The sequence below is a fragment of the Balaenoptera borealis genome (assembly GCF_965194805.1).
Source record: "Balaenoptera borealis genome assembly, chromosome: 2".
NCBI lineage: Eukaryota > Metazoa > Chordata > Mammalia > Artiodactyla > Balaenopteridae > Balaenoptera > Balaenoptera borealis.
In genome coordinates, this window is record NC_138867.1 from 162,063,524 (window position 1) to 162,082,334 (window position 18,811).

The 18,811-nt window shown below is 38.0% G+C and overlaps 1 protein-coding gene across 1 annotated transcript in view; it reads left to right on the forward strand.

Annotated features, from left to right (window-relative positions):
* LOC309623750 (ELKS/Rab6-interacting/CAST family member 1-like) overlaps positions 1-18,811 on the forward strand; it is a 191,751-nt gene that overhangs the window by 129,954 nt on the left and 42,986 nt on the right. Inside the window, 2 exon segments of the mRNA XM_082380889.1 lie at positions 16,875-17,012; positions 18,272-18,412. Coding sequence (XP_082237015.1) covers positions 16,875-17,012; positions 18,272-18,412 — 279 coding nt within the window.

An 18,811-nucleotide genomic window follows, 5' to 3' on the forward strand; every position in this document is an offset into this window, starting at 1 on the left:
AGCAAACAGAATCCAACAACACATTAGAAGGATCATACACCACGATCAAGTGGGATTTATCCCAGGGGTCCAAGGATTCTTCAATATACGCAAATCAATCAATGTGATACACCATATTAACAAATTGAAGAATAAAAACCATATGATCATCTCAATAGATGCAGAAAAGGCTTTTGACAAAATTCAACACCCATTTCTGATAAAAACTCTCCAGAAAGTGGGCATAGAGGGAACCTACCTAAACATAATAAAGGCCATATATGACAAACCCACAGCAAACATCATTCTCAATGGTGAAAAACTGAAAGCATTTCCTCTAAGATCAGGAACGAGACAAGGATGTCCACTCTCACCACTATTATTCAACATAGTTCTGGAAGTCCTAGCCACGGCAATCAGAGAAGAAAAAGAAATAAAAGGAATACAAATTGGAAAAGAAGAAGTAAAACTGTCACTGTTTGCAGGTAACATGATACTATACATAGAGAATCCTAAAACTGCCACCAGAAAACTGCTAGAGCTAATTAATGAATATGGTAAAGTTGCAGGATACAAAATTAATGCACAGAAATCTCTTGCATTCCTATACACCAATGATGAAAAATCTGCAAGAGAAATTATGGAAACACTCCCATTTACCATTGCAACAAAAAGAATAAAATACCTAGGAATAAACCTACCTAGGGAGACAAAAGACCTGTATGCAGAAAACTATCAGACACTGATGAAAGAAATTAAAGATGATACCAACAGATGGAGAGATATACCATGTTCTTGGAGTGGAAGAATCAACATTGTGAAAATGAGTATACTACCCAAAGCAATCTACAGATTCAATGCAATCCCTATCAAATTACCAATGGCATTTTTTACGGAGCTAGAACAAATCATCTTAAAATTTGTATGGAGACACAAAAGACCCCGAATAGCCAAAGCAGTCTTGAGGGAAAAAAATGGAGCTGGAGGAATCAGACTCCCTGACTTCAGACTATACTACAAAGCTACAGTAATCAAGACAATATGGTACTGGCACAAAAACAGAAACAGAGATCAGTGGAACAAGATAGAAAGCCCAGAGATTAACCCACGCACCTATGGTCAACTAATCTATGACAAAGGAGGCAAAGATATACAATGGAGAAAAGGCAGTCTCTTCAATAAGTGGTGCTGGGAAAACTGGACAGCTACATGTAAAAGAATGAAATTTGAATACTCCCTAACACCATACACAAAAATAAACTCAAAATGGATTAGAGACCTAAATATAAGACTGGACACTATAAAACTCTTAGAGGAAAACATAGGAAGAACACTCTTTGACATAAATCACAGCAAGATCTTTTTTGATCCACCTCCTAGAGTAATGGAAATAAAAACAAAAATAAACAAGTGGGACCTAATGAAACTTCAAAGCTTTTGCACAGCAAAGGAAACCATAAACAAGACGAAAAGACAACCCTCAGAATGGGAGAAAATATTTGCAAATGAATCAACGGACAAAGGATTAATCTCCAAAATATATAAACAGCTCATTCAGCTCAATATCAAAGAAACAAACACCCCAATCCAAAAATGGGCAGAAGACCTAAATAGACATTTCTCCAAAGAAGACATACAGACGGCCACGAAGCACATGAAAAGATGCTCAGCATCACTAATTATTAGAGAAATGCAAATCAAAACTACAATGAGGTATCACCTCACTCCTGTTAGAATGGGCATCATGAGAAAATCTACAAACAACAAATGCTGGAGAGGGTGTGGAGAAAAGGGAAACCTCTTGCACTGTTGGTGGGAATGTAAATTGATACAGCCACTATGGAGAACAATATGGAGGTTCCTTAAAAAACTAAAAATAGAATTACCATATGACCCAGCAATCCCACTACTGGGCATATACCCAGAGAAAACCGTAATTCAAAAAGACACATGCACCCGAATGTTCATTGCAGCACTATTTACAATAGCCAGGTCATGGAAGCAACCTAGATGCCCATCAACAGACGAATGGATAAAGAAGTTGTGGTACATATATACAATGGAATATTACTCAGCCATAAAAAGGAACGAAATTGAGCCATTTGTTGAGATGTGGATGGATCTAGAGACTGTCATACAGAGTGAAGTAAGTCAGAAAGAGAAAAACAAATATCGTATATTAATGCATGTATGTGGAACCTAGAAAAATGGTACAGATGAGCCAGTTTGCAGGGCAGAAGTTGAGACATAGATGTAGAGAATGGACATATGGACACCAAGGGGGGAAAACTGCGGTGAGGTGGGGATGGTAAGAAAAAAAAAAAAGGAAAAAAAAAATCCTTGTTTTCTGAAAATAGTAGCAGCTTTGAGAATGGCTGGATTGTGAATCACATACTCTGGACCGATTTTGGGTCTGTCTGGGCCACCACTGCCTGCCCATAGGCTTCCAGCTTTCTAGGTAGTATATGTATTTGTATGCACGGGGATAGCCCTGTGCTCAGAGAATGAAATGAGACAATAGCAGATGGCCAAGCATGCAGTACAATGGGATTAGCACCGGACTCTCCTTTCCAGGGCTCTCCGCTATGGTTTAAAGTAGTTTTGTGTTACAGTAAATTTCTTATCTTCATAATAAATCACTGACCTGGAAAACATAATTGAGCATTTGAATCTGAGCTGCATTCAGAATCTGTGTTAAAATTGTACAGCTTCTTGCTTGATTGATTATAAATGGTAATGTAGCTTGGAGTTTAATTTGCTGACGCAGACGTTATCATCTTTCCCTTGTATGCTTCTGTAACTTCTCTTTATTTCACCTTGCCTGCATCTCCAGTTTCCTAGGTTTTGGTATTTAGAGTTTAGATTTATCAGTAGCAGAAAGCTAACTGCTAATTGAATTAGAAAGTTTTCCCTTTTTGTGGTCCTGGATTGGTTCTTTAAGTCTCCTGTTATTTTGTTTTCTGTAGGAAGTCAGAAAGAATAGGTTCTTTATACACTCTGTTTGTTTGCTGTAGGGTCTTGACTTAAGGACATGTTAGTTTCTTCACTTTTTCCATATCATAAAATGGAAAGAATATATTTTATCATTGAAAACAATATTTACTAATTTATTCTGAGAAAATTAATATTTTAAAAATTGTGCTTTTATTTTTAATAAGGATTAATTGTAATGTTTTCTAAATATTCTTTTTAAATCACAAGCCAGCTGTTAATGAAGCTAAGTTGAAAGAAGAGCAGGTCAGGCCCTAATTGGATTTTAAGTTGGAAACTTAATATACTTAGGCATTAGAATTTTCCCTTTTCTTTCTTTCTTTATTATTTTTTAATAGAACTCAGTTTAATTAAAAATTTGTTTCCTCAGTGGAAAATATGTATAGCTAAATTCTTGAAATATTTTATTGAAAAAACAATGCATAGTAAATGAAGTCTGATTGATGATAACTTTTCTGCTGGGGAATATGCTCCATATGGATTTACTTTGCTTCATATAACTTTTTTCCCCTCACTTTTTCAAGTAAACCTTAAGGAGGGTAGATAGTTGAACTTTCAAAGTCTGGTTTAACTTCCATTTGTCAGTAGATAACTTTTTAAATGATGCTGGTATTATACAAGTGACATCTTACAATGATTGAAGAATTATTCCCTAAAAAAGGGAGGATCTTAGTTTACTTTGTTACAAAATATCTTTTCATTATGGTATGTTCCTTCTCACCATCCCTCCTCTTCCAGAACACCCCTCTCCAAAAAATAAAAACAATAAAAGAAAACACAACATGCCTCATCCCTATCTTCTGATAATCTAGAAACAATACACTTTCGATATCAGTGATTAAAACAGAAAGAGCGATAGCATTGTAAAGATAGATGGGGGGAGGAAAACCTCTCGCTGCATAGTAAACTGTTGCTGAAGCTTAGTGGAGTAAACAGTCATTTTATTTGTGAATCAGGAATTCAGGAAGGGCTCTCTTGCGTAGTTTGTCCTTGATTTGTTTGGTGACAGCTGGGGGTGTCTGCAGCTGGGTGACCCACTACCAGGATGGTTTCTTCATTTGCGTACGTCCTGCCTGGGTATTCCTTGGCCTCTGGCTCCGTGGCTCCGTGGCCAGTTAAGGGTTGCGCTAGGAGTTGGTTTGGAAGCAGCAGGGGATTCCTTTTGCCTGTACTCTTTTGGTCACAGTAGTCACAGGACCTAACTTGATTTGGTGGCGGGGGCGTCAAGGAAAATACTCCACGTCTTACTGGAGGAGTGGCAAAGCCACTTACAAAAAAGCACGTGAAGTCGGAGACATTGTTGCGGCCGTCTGTGCAAAATATCTGCTCCAGCTGAATAAAAATGTTGGATAAAGGATTGAGAACATGAGGGCGAGATTTTGTTTGTGTGGTATGGTAACAAAGCTCTCACTTTCTTTTCTGTTGTCGTATGACTTTTTTGTATATTTCCATGTTCTGCTCAGTGTTTTAATCTCTTATTCATAGGACTTCTACTATCATCCATTGCTGTCAACAGAAGTCACTTCAAACCAGAAGGAATTCTAAACAGTTTTAAATTGTTTTACCCAATTGAGGCATTATCACTGGGTATGAAAATAATTGATAGGAAAAGGGTACAGAGGAATAAGGTGTGTGGAAAGGGCAGGCTGACAGCAGAAGGTGAATTAATGCTACTTATTCAATTTGGAGATCATCATAGGTGAGCGGCACAACCGTCTAGATGAAAACTTTTGCGTATGAGTGATCTAACGTGGAAGAGACGCCATCTAGAAGCGCGTCAGACTGACTATGTGCATGGATGACACAGTGATTGCAAGAGAATTTTTAAGTCCATTAAGAACAGAGAAACTTGACTAAACTGTATTTGTATTTGTGTTATTTGGGGAATAACGCCAGATAAATCTCAGTACTAGAGTAGTTTCACGCTTCGTTGATGGATATTGGGAACCTTGACTTTTTTTTTTTTTTTCTGTTTTCTTATTCTGTCACAGAAACTATGCTTTTTAAAGATTGACGCTTCAAATTAATAGATTATAATTTCATTCCATTTATATCAGTGTTTCTTAATGGGGAAGGGAGGGACAGTTTTGTCTCAAAAGGGGCATTGTACAAGGTCTAGAAACATTTTTTGGTTGTAAAAACCCCTGGGTGGAGGGGGGGAGGGGGGAACCTTGACTTTTAAAGCTAGCACCATAGGGTTAATTGGATTGATGCTTTTTTTTTCCCTCCCTAATTGAGATATAATTCACATACCATAAACTTTACTAATTTAAAGTATATAATTCAGTTGTTTTTGGTATACTTACAAGGTTGTGCAACCATCACTTTTGTCCAGTTCCAGAACATTTTCATGACCCTAAAAAGAAACCCATACCTGTCACAACCCCTATACTCTGCATCCACTGCCTACTTTTTGTCTTTATCAATTTGCCTATGCGAGACATTTCATAGAAATGTAATCATATAATATGTAGCTTTTTATGTCTTGCTTCTTTAATGTTTTCAAGGTTCATTATGTTGTAGCAAGTGTCAGTACTTTATTCCTTTTTATGGCTGAATAATATTCCATTGTAATGAATATAGCACATTTTTTTTTTAATCCATCCATCAGTTTCTGGACGTTTGGGTGGTTTCCACTTGAATAATGATTATGTTACATCTATGTACAAGTTTTTGTATGAACATACGTTTTTCATTTCTCTTGAGTTTATATCTTGGGATGGAATGGATGTTAACTTTACCTGTAACTTTTTGAGGAACTGCCAAACTGTTTCTAAAGCGGCTGAACCATTTTACATTTCTGCCAACACTAGTTATTTTTCTTTTTCAAATAGCCATTCTAGTGGGTGTGCAGTGGTATGTTGTTGTGGTTTTGACTTCTATTTCCATAATGACTAATGACGTTGAATGTCTTTTCATGTAATTGCTGGCCATCTGTGTATCTTCCTTGGAGAAATGTCTGTTCAGATCCTTTGCCCATTTTTTTTTTTTAATTTTTATTTATTTATTTATTTATCCATCCATGGCCGTGTCGGGTCCTCGCCTCTGTGCGAGGGCCCTCTCCAGTTGCGGCAAGTGGGGACCACTCCTCATCACGGTGCGCGGGCCTCTCACTGTCGCGGCCTCTCCCGTTGCGGAGCACAGGCTCCAGACGCGCAGGCTCAGCAATCGTGGCTCATGGGCCCAGCCGCTCCGCGGCATGTGGGATCCTCCCAGACCGGGGCTCGAACCCGTGTGCCCTGCACTGGCAGGCAGAATCCCAACCACTGCGCCACCAGGGAAGCCCCCTTTGCCCATTTTTAAATGGAGTTATTTGTCTTTTTATTGAGTTCTAGAAAGTCTTTATTCGGGAGATTCCATCCATATCAGATAAGTGATTTGCACATATTTCTCCCATTCTCTGGGTTATCTCTTCACTGTCTTGATAGCATCCTTTGATGCACAAAAGTTTTAAATTTGATGAAGTCCAATTTATCTGTTTTTTCCTTAGTTGCTTATGTTTTTGACATCATATCTAAGAAACCATTGCCTAATTGAAGGTCACAAAGATTTCCTCCTGTGTTTTCTTCTAAGAGTTTTATAGTTTTAGCTTTTACATTTAGGTCTTTGGTCCATTCCTAGTTCATTTTTGTATGTGGTGTAAGGTAGGGATCCAACTTCATTATTTTGCATGTGGATATCCATTTGTCCCAGCACCATTTGTTGAAAAGACTGTTCTTTTCCCACTGAATGGTCTTGGGACCATTGCTAAAAATCAGTTGTACATAGACACACATGTTCATTTCTGAACTTTAAGTTCTGTTCCATCAATTTATATGTCTGTCTGTTTCCCACATCACACTGTCTTGGTTACTGTAGCTTTGTAGTAGGTTTTGATACTGGACACTGTGAATCTTCTACCTTTGTTCCTTTTCAAGATCGTTTTGGCTTTTGGGCGTCCAAAAAAAGAAGTAACCGCCTCCCCCCAACATCAGGTCTTTCAGTTGATCAACACAGGATGTCTTTTAACTTATTTAGGTTGTTTTTAGTTTCCTTCATTGATGTTTTGTAGTTTTCAGTTTACAAGCCTTGCACCTCTTTAAATTTATTCCTAAATATTTTATTATTTTTGCTGCTACTGTAAATGGAATTTTCTTTACTTGATTTTTAGATAATTTATTTTTAGTGTAAAGACATACAAGTGATTTTTGTTTATTGGTCTTGGGTTTTGAAACTTGGCTAAATTGGCTTATTATCTTTAATGGTGTTTTAGTGGATTCTTTAGTATTTTCTACGTATAAGATAAAGCCATCTGCAAATAGAGGTAGCTGTACCTTTTCTTTCCAATGTGGCTGCCTTTTATTTCTTTTTCTTCCCTAATTGTCCAGTATAATGATGAATAGAGGTGGTGAGAGTGGACATCCTTGTCTTGTTCTTTATCTTAGGGGAAAGGTTTTCATTTTTCACCTTAAGTATGATGTTAACTGGGTTTTTTACAGATGCCTCTTATCCAGTTGAGGAAGTTCCCTTCTATTCCTAGTTTATTGAGTGTTTTTTATCATGAAGAGGTGTTGGGTTTTGTCAAATGCTTTTTCTGTAGTTATTGGGATGATCATGTGGTTTCTGTTCTTTATTAATATGGTACATTATATGGATTGATTTTTGTATGGTGAATCAATCTTGCATTCCTGGGATAAGAGTGGATGTGTTTTTAAAGAGCCTTGTATTTTTCACCTGGAGAGATGTAGAAACTTGTTCTACCACCATTATCATGGAGGCAATAGGAATGGACCTGAGAGAACACAGCCTTTGGATAAATGCTTTATTTTCAAGTGCTAGGGTATAATATAAACAAGAAGCATTCAAAGGCTTATAGTGTAATGCTTTGTACAACACAGAAGTAATTTTGACTCTTATGAAAACATCATTTCTTTGGACTTTTAAGGAGCTTCGTGAATAATTTGAGGATTTATGTGATGTGTCCATTTCCTATTAATCGTATGCCATATTAATATTCTCAGAGTCTTGCAAGCTCTAGTTTGGAGTGCCCTGACTTCTGTTTTGACTGAAAACATATTTTAAACTTGAAAAATGGTAATTAACAAGTCAATATGGAAGGGTCAGATTCCTTTTGGGACAAAGGTTGTTCTTAGTAGTCTCTCAGGAGACCTTGTAGCAGGAACTTGTCAGAGTATAAATATTACATAGATAAATATCTAGAAAGAGGCAAAGGATTTGGAAAAAAAATGCTTGATCAGAGTTTTGAAGCACAGTTAATATTTTCTTCTGCTTAAAACTGCTTATAATTTGGCATGAATTAACTTGCATTGCATTCTCACCTGTGAGAATGCCTGTTTTTGGATAGACGCCTAGGTGCCTGTCAACTCCAGTTGAGAAGTGGAAATAATTAACCTCCTGAAGAAATTATTAAATCAAACTTTGATGAAGTAGCTTTTTGTGCTCTTCCTTCTCTCTGCCATACCGATACGTACACCCTCACCAGAAAAGAGCTTCCAGCATCAGACGTGTATTTTGTCCTTTATCTGTTTTATCTTCCTGTAATTGCCAGACCTCCTTACTTTTTTCTCCTAACACTTTTTTTTTCCTGCAGGGGTTTTTCAGATTAGAAAAATCATTCAAGTTGACCAAGGAGGATTTACTAAATTTAGTAAGATTCTTGGGCTTCCATTGCATATAGGTGAGGAACTGTTGTTTGGATCTGTTCTCCCTGCATCCCAACCAGGCCAAACTCTTACACAGCAAATTTGGTAACACAGTATCTTTGTAAAACAGCTAAGCAAGCAATTTTAAGTGAAGTGGCTATTCGTTTTAGAAAATATTGTGGGTATTTGAAAAGAATGCCACTAATTAATGATTTGTAACTTTTCTCCTACCCTTTTGACAATCTGATGAAAGCTGTGGGTGCTCTTCATGTAAAAATGCACATGGCTCATTTGTGTGGACCGGGATGTCAGACACACCTTAAAGGCCATCCCTGAACTCCTGCTTCAAAATGCCCACCATGGGTGAAACAATCAAGTTGGGATACAAGGGTCTCTAGGTTTTACAAAGCCATAAAATTATGTATATGGTTCAAATACAGCATAAATTGAGAGCAATTACAATTTCATGTTAAATATTATTTAACTAGAAAGAGCATACATAGCTGCTGGGTATAATGGATGCTGTGATGAGTGACCCAGATCCCTGCTGAGGGTTGAAGGTTGTATTCCCCCAGGTGCTGGAAGTATCCCCTGTGGAGATTGCGTTGGCTAAAGAGACCTACCTTGTACAAGGCCACATCCCTTCCCATTGGTATCCAATGATTGATCCTTGTAGGGTACAAGGGCTTGAATCCATTGCCCTGACTTGGGGCAACTCTGAAAGGTCATCGCAGATTCAGAGCTCCCCATGGGGTTGTCTGAATCCTTTGGGACTTCATGGCAGCCTAATTTCTCCCTCTGCACCATCATGCTCCCCCCCCCCCCACTTCCTTTCCACTGGTATTGATCCCAAGAGCACCCTCTAATTTCTTGAACAATAAAATCTGTCTCAAGGTCTGCTTCTTGGGAAACCCAGCCTTGTCACACTAGGATTGACTTTTAGTACAGGTTAGCTTACTTCAGGCCATAAAAGTAGGCCTGGCTAAAATAAAAATTGAGTGAGATGAACTTGAATTTAGACTTAAAATATGTGAAGCATCCTATTGCTGTTTCCTTTGGACCATATATTTCAAATAGGTTTTGCAAGTCTTGGTTTCTCTGGATTCATTTGTTATCTCTCAGTCTTCCTTTGACATTGCGGAAAACCCCCCAAGTCTCTGACAGCTTGGTTTGGTCCCACAGTATGAACCTGTGGAAGGTGTGGGTTAAATAGAAACGCTCACATGTCCCACAGAAACCCCTAGAGATTTCCCATGTTGGTAAGTGCATATGTTAGGAGAATCTCTCTTATCATGATCCTAATCATATTTCTTGTAAATCCTGAGATTTCTCAGATAGGAGTTAGAAAATTATTGCTTTTGTCATTATCATTGAAATCATGTATGTCCCTTCTGAATATTTGAAAAATGTGGAAAAGGTATAACAAGGAAAATTCTATGTAAAAATAAACTTTTCCTTCAAATTGGGATAATATTGTACATTTTGATAACTTTTCTTTTTCATGTAATGTTATATAATAAAGAAGTTTGCATATCCTTAATTAATCATCAAGTATATGAACTGTAATGGTTGATAGAGCATATTTAATTTAGCTAGCCTTCTATTGTTATGTACTTGATTTTTCCCGACTTTGTTATTGGTAACAAGTAATACAAAGAATAGTGGTTCTTTGTGGGGGGATGGGCAGAAACTAAGCCTAGTGTGTCTGCTTTAATTAGTTACTTAAAAATACTGAGTTCTTTCATCACTAAAATGTAGTGAACTATTAGATCTAAGAGTGTTCTATCTATTGTTATCGTACAGCTTCAAGGGATGCCATTCGTATAGGTGTGAATTGAGGTCCTAGGTACAGTCTCATCATTGCCGCTGCTTCACAAGGACAGCCACCATGGGTTTATGGGTCCTCTTTTTGTTGGTTTTTTTTTTTTTTTTGGAGCAATTTTAGCATATGAATATCCGTCAAGTTTTTATATATGCCTGCCAGATATAAAAAGAAGTATTTGAGCCATTTCCTTAATTGTCTACCAAGCAGATCTTGACTAGCAGTGTGACCTTTGGTCTCACCAGCTTTTGCTTCATATTATCCAGTTATTTTAATTCAAGAGGTCCCTAGTTCCATTATCTGTACCATGAGCAAGTCTATCAAGGAACTTACTTTCCCTCCCAGCAATTAATAAAATCTAACCGGAGCAATGGACTCTGTATTTTCCTAAAGGTCATACCTATACTTCCTGTATAGTTCAATTTGAACAGTTTTTAAGATAAAATACAGTAGTACTCTGCTGAAGTTTATTACTTTTTAAATGTTCTCGTCTTTCCCATCATAAGAATACAGTTGTATTTTAGAATTGAAAGGAATATTAGTGGTCTTTGTCTTGTAGGTAGGTAATTAGAAAGAACAAGTAACTTGCCCAGTGGGACATAGCTAGCTATTTATTCATCACGGTAATCCGTCCATTACTTATATGATGAGAGAATAGCACAATTGGGAGGGAAACTCAGCCAAAGAAATAATTGGTTGTGTCAGCCAGAATCTTTGCTGGGCTTATTAAAGACCCTAAACAGTCATTGAGAATATAGCTATGGGAGTTTTAACAACCTAAATTGTGTTTAAAACACTGCTTAGAGTTCCACATGACTTTGTTGCTCTTGTATCCTCTAATCGTTGGAAACACATAACTGGACAAGTAAAATTTAGAGACCAGTACAGTCTGGGCAAACCCTGATCATTTTGGTAAAGTATAGTTGTGCCTTGTTAGTACATTTCTCAGGCCTGCAGGATGGTAGACAGACAATTGCGTAGATCAGGGGACTTAGTGAATTTTTCCTTTTTAGATTCCATTGATTACTGTAGGTCTCTTTTGCCAGCTGATTATGACCAGTTCATCCAGACTGTACTTTTACCACTGATACTGAGAGGTATTATTAACCAAGAAGGTAAAGGTCAGAGCCTTTCTGAGTAACTTGCTTTCCACAATACATTTGACACTGACGGCTGCTTAGAACAAGTGTGGAGGCATCATCCAAAAAATTCTTTCCTTTAAATGATGTTCCAGGTAGCTAGGTGACTGCAAGGAGTATTTTGGGATTTCTTGTCCTTAGAACTACATCCTATAGGAAGTCCCTTCTACGTTTGCTCAGTGATTAGGGCCTCAGCAGCAGAGCAATCAGTTCCACTTGACTAGGAATAAATCACCCACGTTGAACCATGATAGTTTCTGACAACTGGCAATGCTGATAAAAACCAAAACAAAAGATGTTAAGAAATCTGTGCCAGTGTGGAGCTGGTGTGCAGATTTGATGGATTCACGTGCAGCATGCATTCTGCATTAGTCTTCCTCCTCTTTCATCGGTTTTTCTCTCTTTGTAAAATAAAAATTGTACGAGAAGAAAGGCTCTATATCATATAATAATTATTTCGATTTTCTTTCTAGCCCAGTTAACAGAGTTATACCCTAATTAGAGAGGTCATTTTAAGGAAAACGCCTTCCTTCTCTAAGCAGTTATTTAGAAAGTGTTTCCTTCTTGAATTCTTCACTCTTAGTTCTTCTCTATGATTTTAGGCTGTATGTATAAACCTGATTGACCCTTCCCCTCCCTCTTCATCACCAGGGACACAGATAATATAGACTAAACACCAATTCCTTCGATCTCTGCACAGTTTTACTCATGCAGAAATTGAATACATGTTAATAGCTGCTTAATGATTTCTTCTTAATACAGATCGGTTATGCATAAAGTAGGAAGAGCCCATAGAATTATAAAATACATTATTTTCTGCAACAATTTTTTATTAACTTTCAATATTACTAAGTATAAGTTATTAAAGTAAAAGAAGAAAAGCTTTTTTAGCTATTGTTAAGTGCTCCTTAGTCCGTGTGTATAAATAAACTAGCCTCCTTCTACCCCTTGAAAGGCCAAACAGACTGTCTTAATACTATCATGATATTGATCCTGATATCAAGTACCTTTGGTTCTGCCCACCAGCTTTAGTGTGTTATGTTTGACTATACACGGAAGTACATGGAAGATGCTCTTCTGCATTGGCAGTGGTTTGGTACCTCCACCCTTCCTTCTTTGCTTCTGTAGGGGAGAATATTTTCATATGTGACCGTAGTAATAACATTGTGTGTATTGATAAACACTACTTAATAACAAGGAATCATTTATGGAAAGATGCTTGAGACATCTTTGTGTGATTCTTCTTTTCCCCCCCACGCCCCCCATCATAGAACATATTATTTATAGCACAGTGATTAAGAGTAGAATTCTGGAGCTAGATTGCCTAATAATTATAGTCTTGTGGTGGAGCTTCAATAGTTGTTATACATAGATTTCTGAAAACAGTGCCTGATACATACCACACTCTCTGTGTTAGTGGTGCCTCTTGTCACCACTGCCGCCGCCTCCTCCACCACCCCCATCACGAGTAATTTTTTGTTGTTTTTATCATATTGCCATTTTAGGGATTCTGTGGTTTCTGTTTCTACAAAATGGAAAGTTTTTTTCTTGGGTAGATATTCTGAGCATATTTAAAGGAGTATTTTTCCACTTAGCATGATTCTGAAGCAGTCATCTTTATCATTAATAGTCGAGTATGTGCATAACTGATCCAGTTTTTCTCTTAGCTGTTGTATTCAAAGCTTTTGTAAATAGTGTATTTTAGATCCTGTGGATAATTGAACTTGGTATAGAATGGGATTTCCACTATATAGTTTATAGAAATTGCATAGTAAATACTGAAATGGTGTGACATGGGACTATTAGGGTGAACAGTTTTCACAGCCTCTATATTGGATTAGTTAAAAGAAGAGAATAATGGCAAGATTAATATGATAGCATTCATACACCCCTTGGTTAGCAACGTCTGAACCCAGAGAGCCTTGATCACAAAATCACGATTTTGAGTCTCAACCAAAGTGAGGATATATAAAAGGAGTTTTCAGTAGGATTCAGCTGCTGTCCATCATGATGCTGGGTAAACGGAAAGTGCTTTGTACACACCCATCCTCCCACACACCACACAGAGCCTCTTTTGGGTTAATGCTCTTGCAGCTGGTTTGCACATATCTGTATCTACTGCAAGTCTTCCTTGCCGATAGCAGCTTGCCCAAAGGAGACAGCTCTAGTGAGCGCTGCCCTTTCTTCACCGTGGAATGGCTATTTCTGCTCTCCAGGAATAGCCATCCTCTTCCTCCCCTCCAACTCAGCAGTTTAGACAGCTGGCTAATTGGATAAGAAAGTAGCTTAGGGAGAACTTGTTAATGGGGATTTTACCTGGTTTAGCAGCTTCTGCACCTGAGTATATCAGGAAAAGTCTTTTTGTTTGTTGGTTGGTTTGTTTGTTTTTGTTTTTGCTGGCAAAGAATAATGGATCCCTTTAATAGTTGGCCTACATACAAATTATACAAGTGGAATTGTTAACAGTGAACATCTTAATTATTTCTTAGATGCTGATGATGGAGGAGAAAGAAGGGTATAATCCTTATTATGCATGTAAGGGCTGTTTGTATATTAGGTGGGCTCATAAAACAAATCTCTGGTTTCTTGTATGTAAAACTTGGTTCTATGAAGTTTTATTTTTTAAAAAAGGTGGTTGTACTGCTCTTCCTTGGTAAAAAAGTCTAATCAACAGAATGATATCTTTTTTGTGTGTGTGTAAGGTTTATATGTCAGCAACTAGGATGACCCGCACAGCTGGTTAAATATGTAAACACCAGGGCATTGCCTTCTGTATGTTATGGAGTACTAGATTTTTAAGTGGCAAAATCTCTTTAGTGGTTGTGAATTTACCTAAGTATTGATCCATATGAGATTCCAATAGGAGTGTCTGATTAAACTAAAGGAAACTAATGCTTTTCATATGTGATGGTCTTTTCTCTCACAGTATGCTTTGGACTTTATCGGCATGGAAAAGACTGGAGCCAGTTGCAGTGGTTCACCTGTAGGATTCTTCCTTCGTTAAAGAGTGAAAATCCAAGCCTGACAGTACTCATGGTTCCCTATTCTGAGTTCGCTGAATCTTTTCGCTTAGCTTATTTGTTCTGCTGTGGAATTCTCAGGGACTGTAGAGAGGGACCTTTTTTTCTTCCCCTTGGAAGGGTCTGCTTGGAATGAAGCAGACCCTTAAAGAGCTTATATTAAATTGATTGATGCAGGAATTATTTGAAGGTTGGATTTAGGTTCTTTTGTAGTTCTTTTCTTGGCAGAAGTCTATGTGTATGCCTAAATACAGTTTATAAAAGTCCAAGCTTATGTATTATTTACTGACTAATGAACCAGAATTTATTATAGACCTGATGTGTGCCAGATATGAAGATACAAAGCTGGGGTAGAGGAGTAAGATCCAGTCTATTTGTGGAGATGTGTATAGAATGAGTAATAACAATATGGTTGGAGATTCGTGTTATAATGTATAGATAGATGAAAGAATGGAGATAAATGTATAGATAGAGAAAAGAATGGGAGATGTGTATATGTATGTATGTAGATCAATACTTTGTTCATGTGTGATGGCATACAGACTGTGGTCATCTTATTGTCATGGGGATAAGAGCAAGAAAGTCGTCCCAAAGCAGATAACATTTATGTTGCTTTTTGAAAGCCATGTGAAATAAACCAGCTAGTTCAAGAGTAGACGATGATATTATATTCTCCTGCTTCATTTTTCTCTGTAGGACTTATCACCATCCTACATACTATGTTCATTTCATTCATTCATTCCTTGTCTATCATATTAGGATTAAGCTCTTTGAGGGCAGGGATTTTTGTCTGTTTGGATTAATTCTATATCCTCAACACCTAGAAAACTGCCTGGCACGTAGCTGAATGAAAGAATGAAGTTTGTGAGTTTTAGAATAGTTGTCTTACTTATTTTCCTTTTGCTTATTAAGAATCTCTCTCTACAGTTCCTCCATATTTTTGCTTACTATTTTTCATTGTGTGTACGGGAGTCTCCCTAGTGATAATATGCTGTTTCCACACTATTTCACAAACCCATCCCCTATTTTCCATCTCTCTTAACTCACTTAGTTTCCAAACTCTCTTACCTGAATTGATACGCTCTCCTAGCTGTTTTCATGCCTCTACGTAACTCCCCTTAGATATTGACTATCTTCTCCACAGCTATCAGAATTATCAGTCTGAAATACAGAACTGACCGGACTGTTTCTTAGCTTAAAAGTCCCTAATAGTCCCCATCTGTCTAGAGTAAAATGTGTGCTCGTTAGAATGGCACGGAAGCCCATCCATAGCTTGGATTCAGGTACATAAAGTCCCCTTCCCATCTTATAATGAAAATGGGTCTGTTCATTTTTCTTTGTGTCACTAGTGCCTGGCATGTAATAGAGACTTCACCAATAGTTTTTTGAGTAAATGAATGCGTACTAGGGTATATGAAGGAATGAATAACTATAATAATAAATTTCATTGAAAATGCTTGCTGTTGAAATAAAAGATGATATAAAAACCTAACTTGAACACTAGCATTTAAGAAGTTTTTCCGGGCTTCCCTGGTGGCGCAGTGGTTGAGAATCTGCCTGCCAATGCAGGGGACACGGGTTCGAGCCCTGGTCTGGGAAGATCCCACATGCCGCGGAGCAACTGGGCCCGTGAGCCACAACTACTGGGCCTGCGCGTCTGGAGCCTGTGCTCCACAACAAGAGAGGCCGCGACAGTGAGAAGCCCGCGACCGCGATGAAGAGCGGCCCCCACTCGCCACAACCAAAGAAAGCCCTCACACAGAAACGAAGACCCAACACAGCCAAAAATAAATAAGTAAATAAATAAATTTAAGAACAGTTTTTCCTTTTTACAGCTGATTTGTTTTTCTTAGCATCCAGCTGTTCAATTTGCTGTCCTCCCTCAGCATTTTTTAAAGGAATCTCTCTGGGCATTTACACTGTTGCTTTGGAAGTAATCCAGTTTCTCATGGCTTTCCTCTCTGTAGGTCTTCCCTTTATCCCCATCCCTATATGTTGGGTCTTTTCTCCCTAGCTACTTTCCTTATTTCTTTATAGAGATTTATGACTCTGCATGTATGACCATACCCATGTGTATGTCTTTTCTCTCTTCTGGCTATAAGTTCTCAGTTTAAAGCTTTGCATGAAGTTCTAAGACCCTTAGGGTTAAATTACTTCTACAGAGCACACACTGACAGCCCTGATCTACCTGTTTCCAACTTAAAATGATTTTTATTGTGACTGTTTGTATTTCTCTGAATTTCCTTTTTTTTCCCCCCTTAAATGTGTGTGCACAACTCAGATTGAAAATCTCCAAGAGCAACTTAGAGATAAGGAAAAGCAGATGAGCAGCTTGAAGGAGCGAGTCAAATCCTTGCAGGCTGACACCACCAACACTGACACCGCCTTGACTACTTTGGAGGAGGCCCTTGCCGAGAAGGTGGGTGACTGGCCCAGACTCCTCACAGACACATTTCTTCTGCCTTCTCATTAATCTGAAAGTCACTTTAGTGATGAGACTTGATAGAGGAGACAGAAGAAGTCGCTTTGGCAAAAGGGAAAAGAGCTGCCTGTACTGTTGCTGACGTACCCAGTGTAAGGGAAAGAAGATTCGTTTTGTTGTTGCCAATTTAAGCACCTGTTGCTAGGCAGGATGGATTCCGTACTGGAGGGCAGTGGCTGAAGTTTCTAAAGAACCAGCCATGTGCTCCCTGTTTACTATCTTCTTTTTATATGTATGGTCAGCTAGAATCGGTGATGTGGGAATGTCAGACGCTGACCATCAGGAGGCAACATTAGTTCTCTTTTACTGTGCCGCATTGGGATCTAATATATTCATGGGTTTTAGTTATTAATACAGTGTACTTGCTATTTTTCTAGTCGTGGCCTTGCCACTTCATTTTGCCTTCATGAGCAAACCTAGTTTTTACAGGAATGGTTGACTAAATAAAGAAGTGGCCCAACATGACAAGTGTTAATGTCTTGGAGGAGGTTTAAGGACTCTTGGTGGGGCATTTTAATTGGATTCTTCTTCTTCTTCTTTTTTCTTTAAGGGATAGGGTTACTGTTCCTTAAGCCTCTTGGACTCAGAATGTTTCAGGCTTCCTGCCCAGGGGTCAAGGCTTGATCCCCGAATATATTCAGAAATAATACCCATAAATGTACTTAAATTGCTTCAACTTTCAAACTTCCTGAGTATCTGTTGACAGAAGTTTTAATGGTTTCTCTTTTCTTTATCCTTCTTTATGCTTTAAGCTCAACAAATCATAATCTCTCCAACCTCCTCCTGTTTGCTGTGTGAGTTGTGAGTTGTTTCCATTGCTTTGTAGGCAACATGTGAATTATATATAGAAAAGAAATATTTGCTACTTATTGTCCTTAGGGTATATGTATAAGTTTTTTGTTGCTTGGGATTTGAATAAATGAGATTATTCCAAAAGAATACTCTAGGGACATCTAATACTAATTAAGGTTATAGGAAAAGAAACCTAGGGGAATCAAAAGAACAAAACCAGATGTATGTTAGGGCAAGATAGGTTGGAAGGTTGAATTCTTTACAAGGTCAGTTATTAACGACCTATCACTGTCTTTTGAATGGAGGATGGAAGTGTGAAATTTTATCAGCTAGAAGCTGAATTGCAGTCATATGATAGAAGTATGAAAGGAATTTTCTCATGTATTGATGTACTCTCTTATCAGGAGCGGACAATCGAACGCTTGAAGGACCAGCGGGACCGAGATGAGCAAGAAAAGCAGGAGGAAATTCATAACTACAAAAAAGATCTTAAAGACCTGAAAGAAAAAGTCAGCCTATTGCAAGGCGACCTCTCAGAGAAAGAGGTCAAGATCACCAAAATGGAATTATTTGGTTTGCTTAGCCAGTGCATTGTGTGTATATGTTGTTGGTGTTTACATAATGCGTATAAAAAAAGGGTCTGTTGGAAGATTTAAAGAATCTTCTTATAGCAGGGATTATTTCAGGAAGCTTTGCAGAGATATAGTAGATGGAATCATTTCTTTCCTAAGTCTTACCTCTTACCTCTTGCAACTGTTATGAGTTGGCTTCTTACTTGCTAATGACGTTTTACAGATCCTAAAATAACAGTATTTCTCCAGTTACATTTGGAGAAATATTGTGCTAATGGTGAGAAAGCTGATAGACGAACGGCATATGCACAAGGAGGACAGTGTATTTACATCAGCTCTTAACGATCACCTCAGCATTGGCAGAGAAATCTT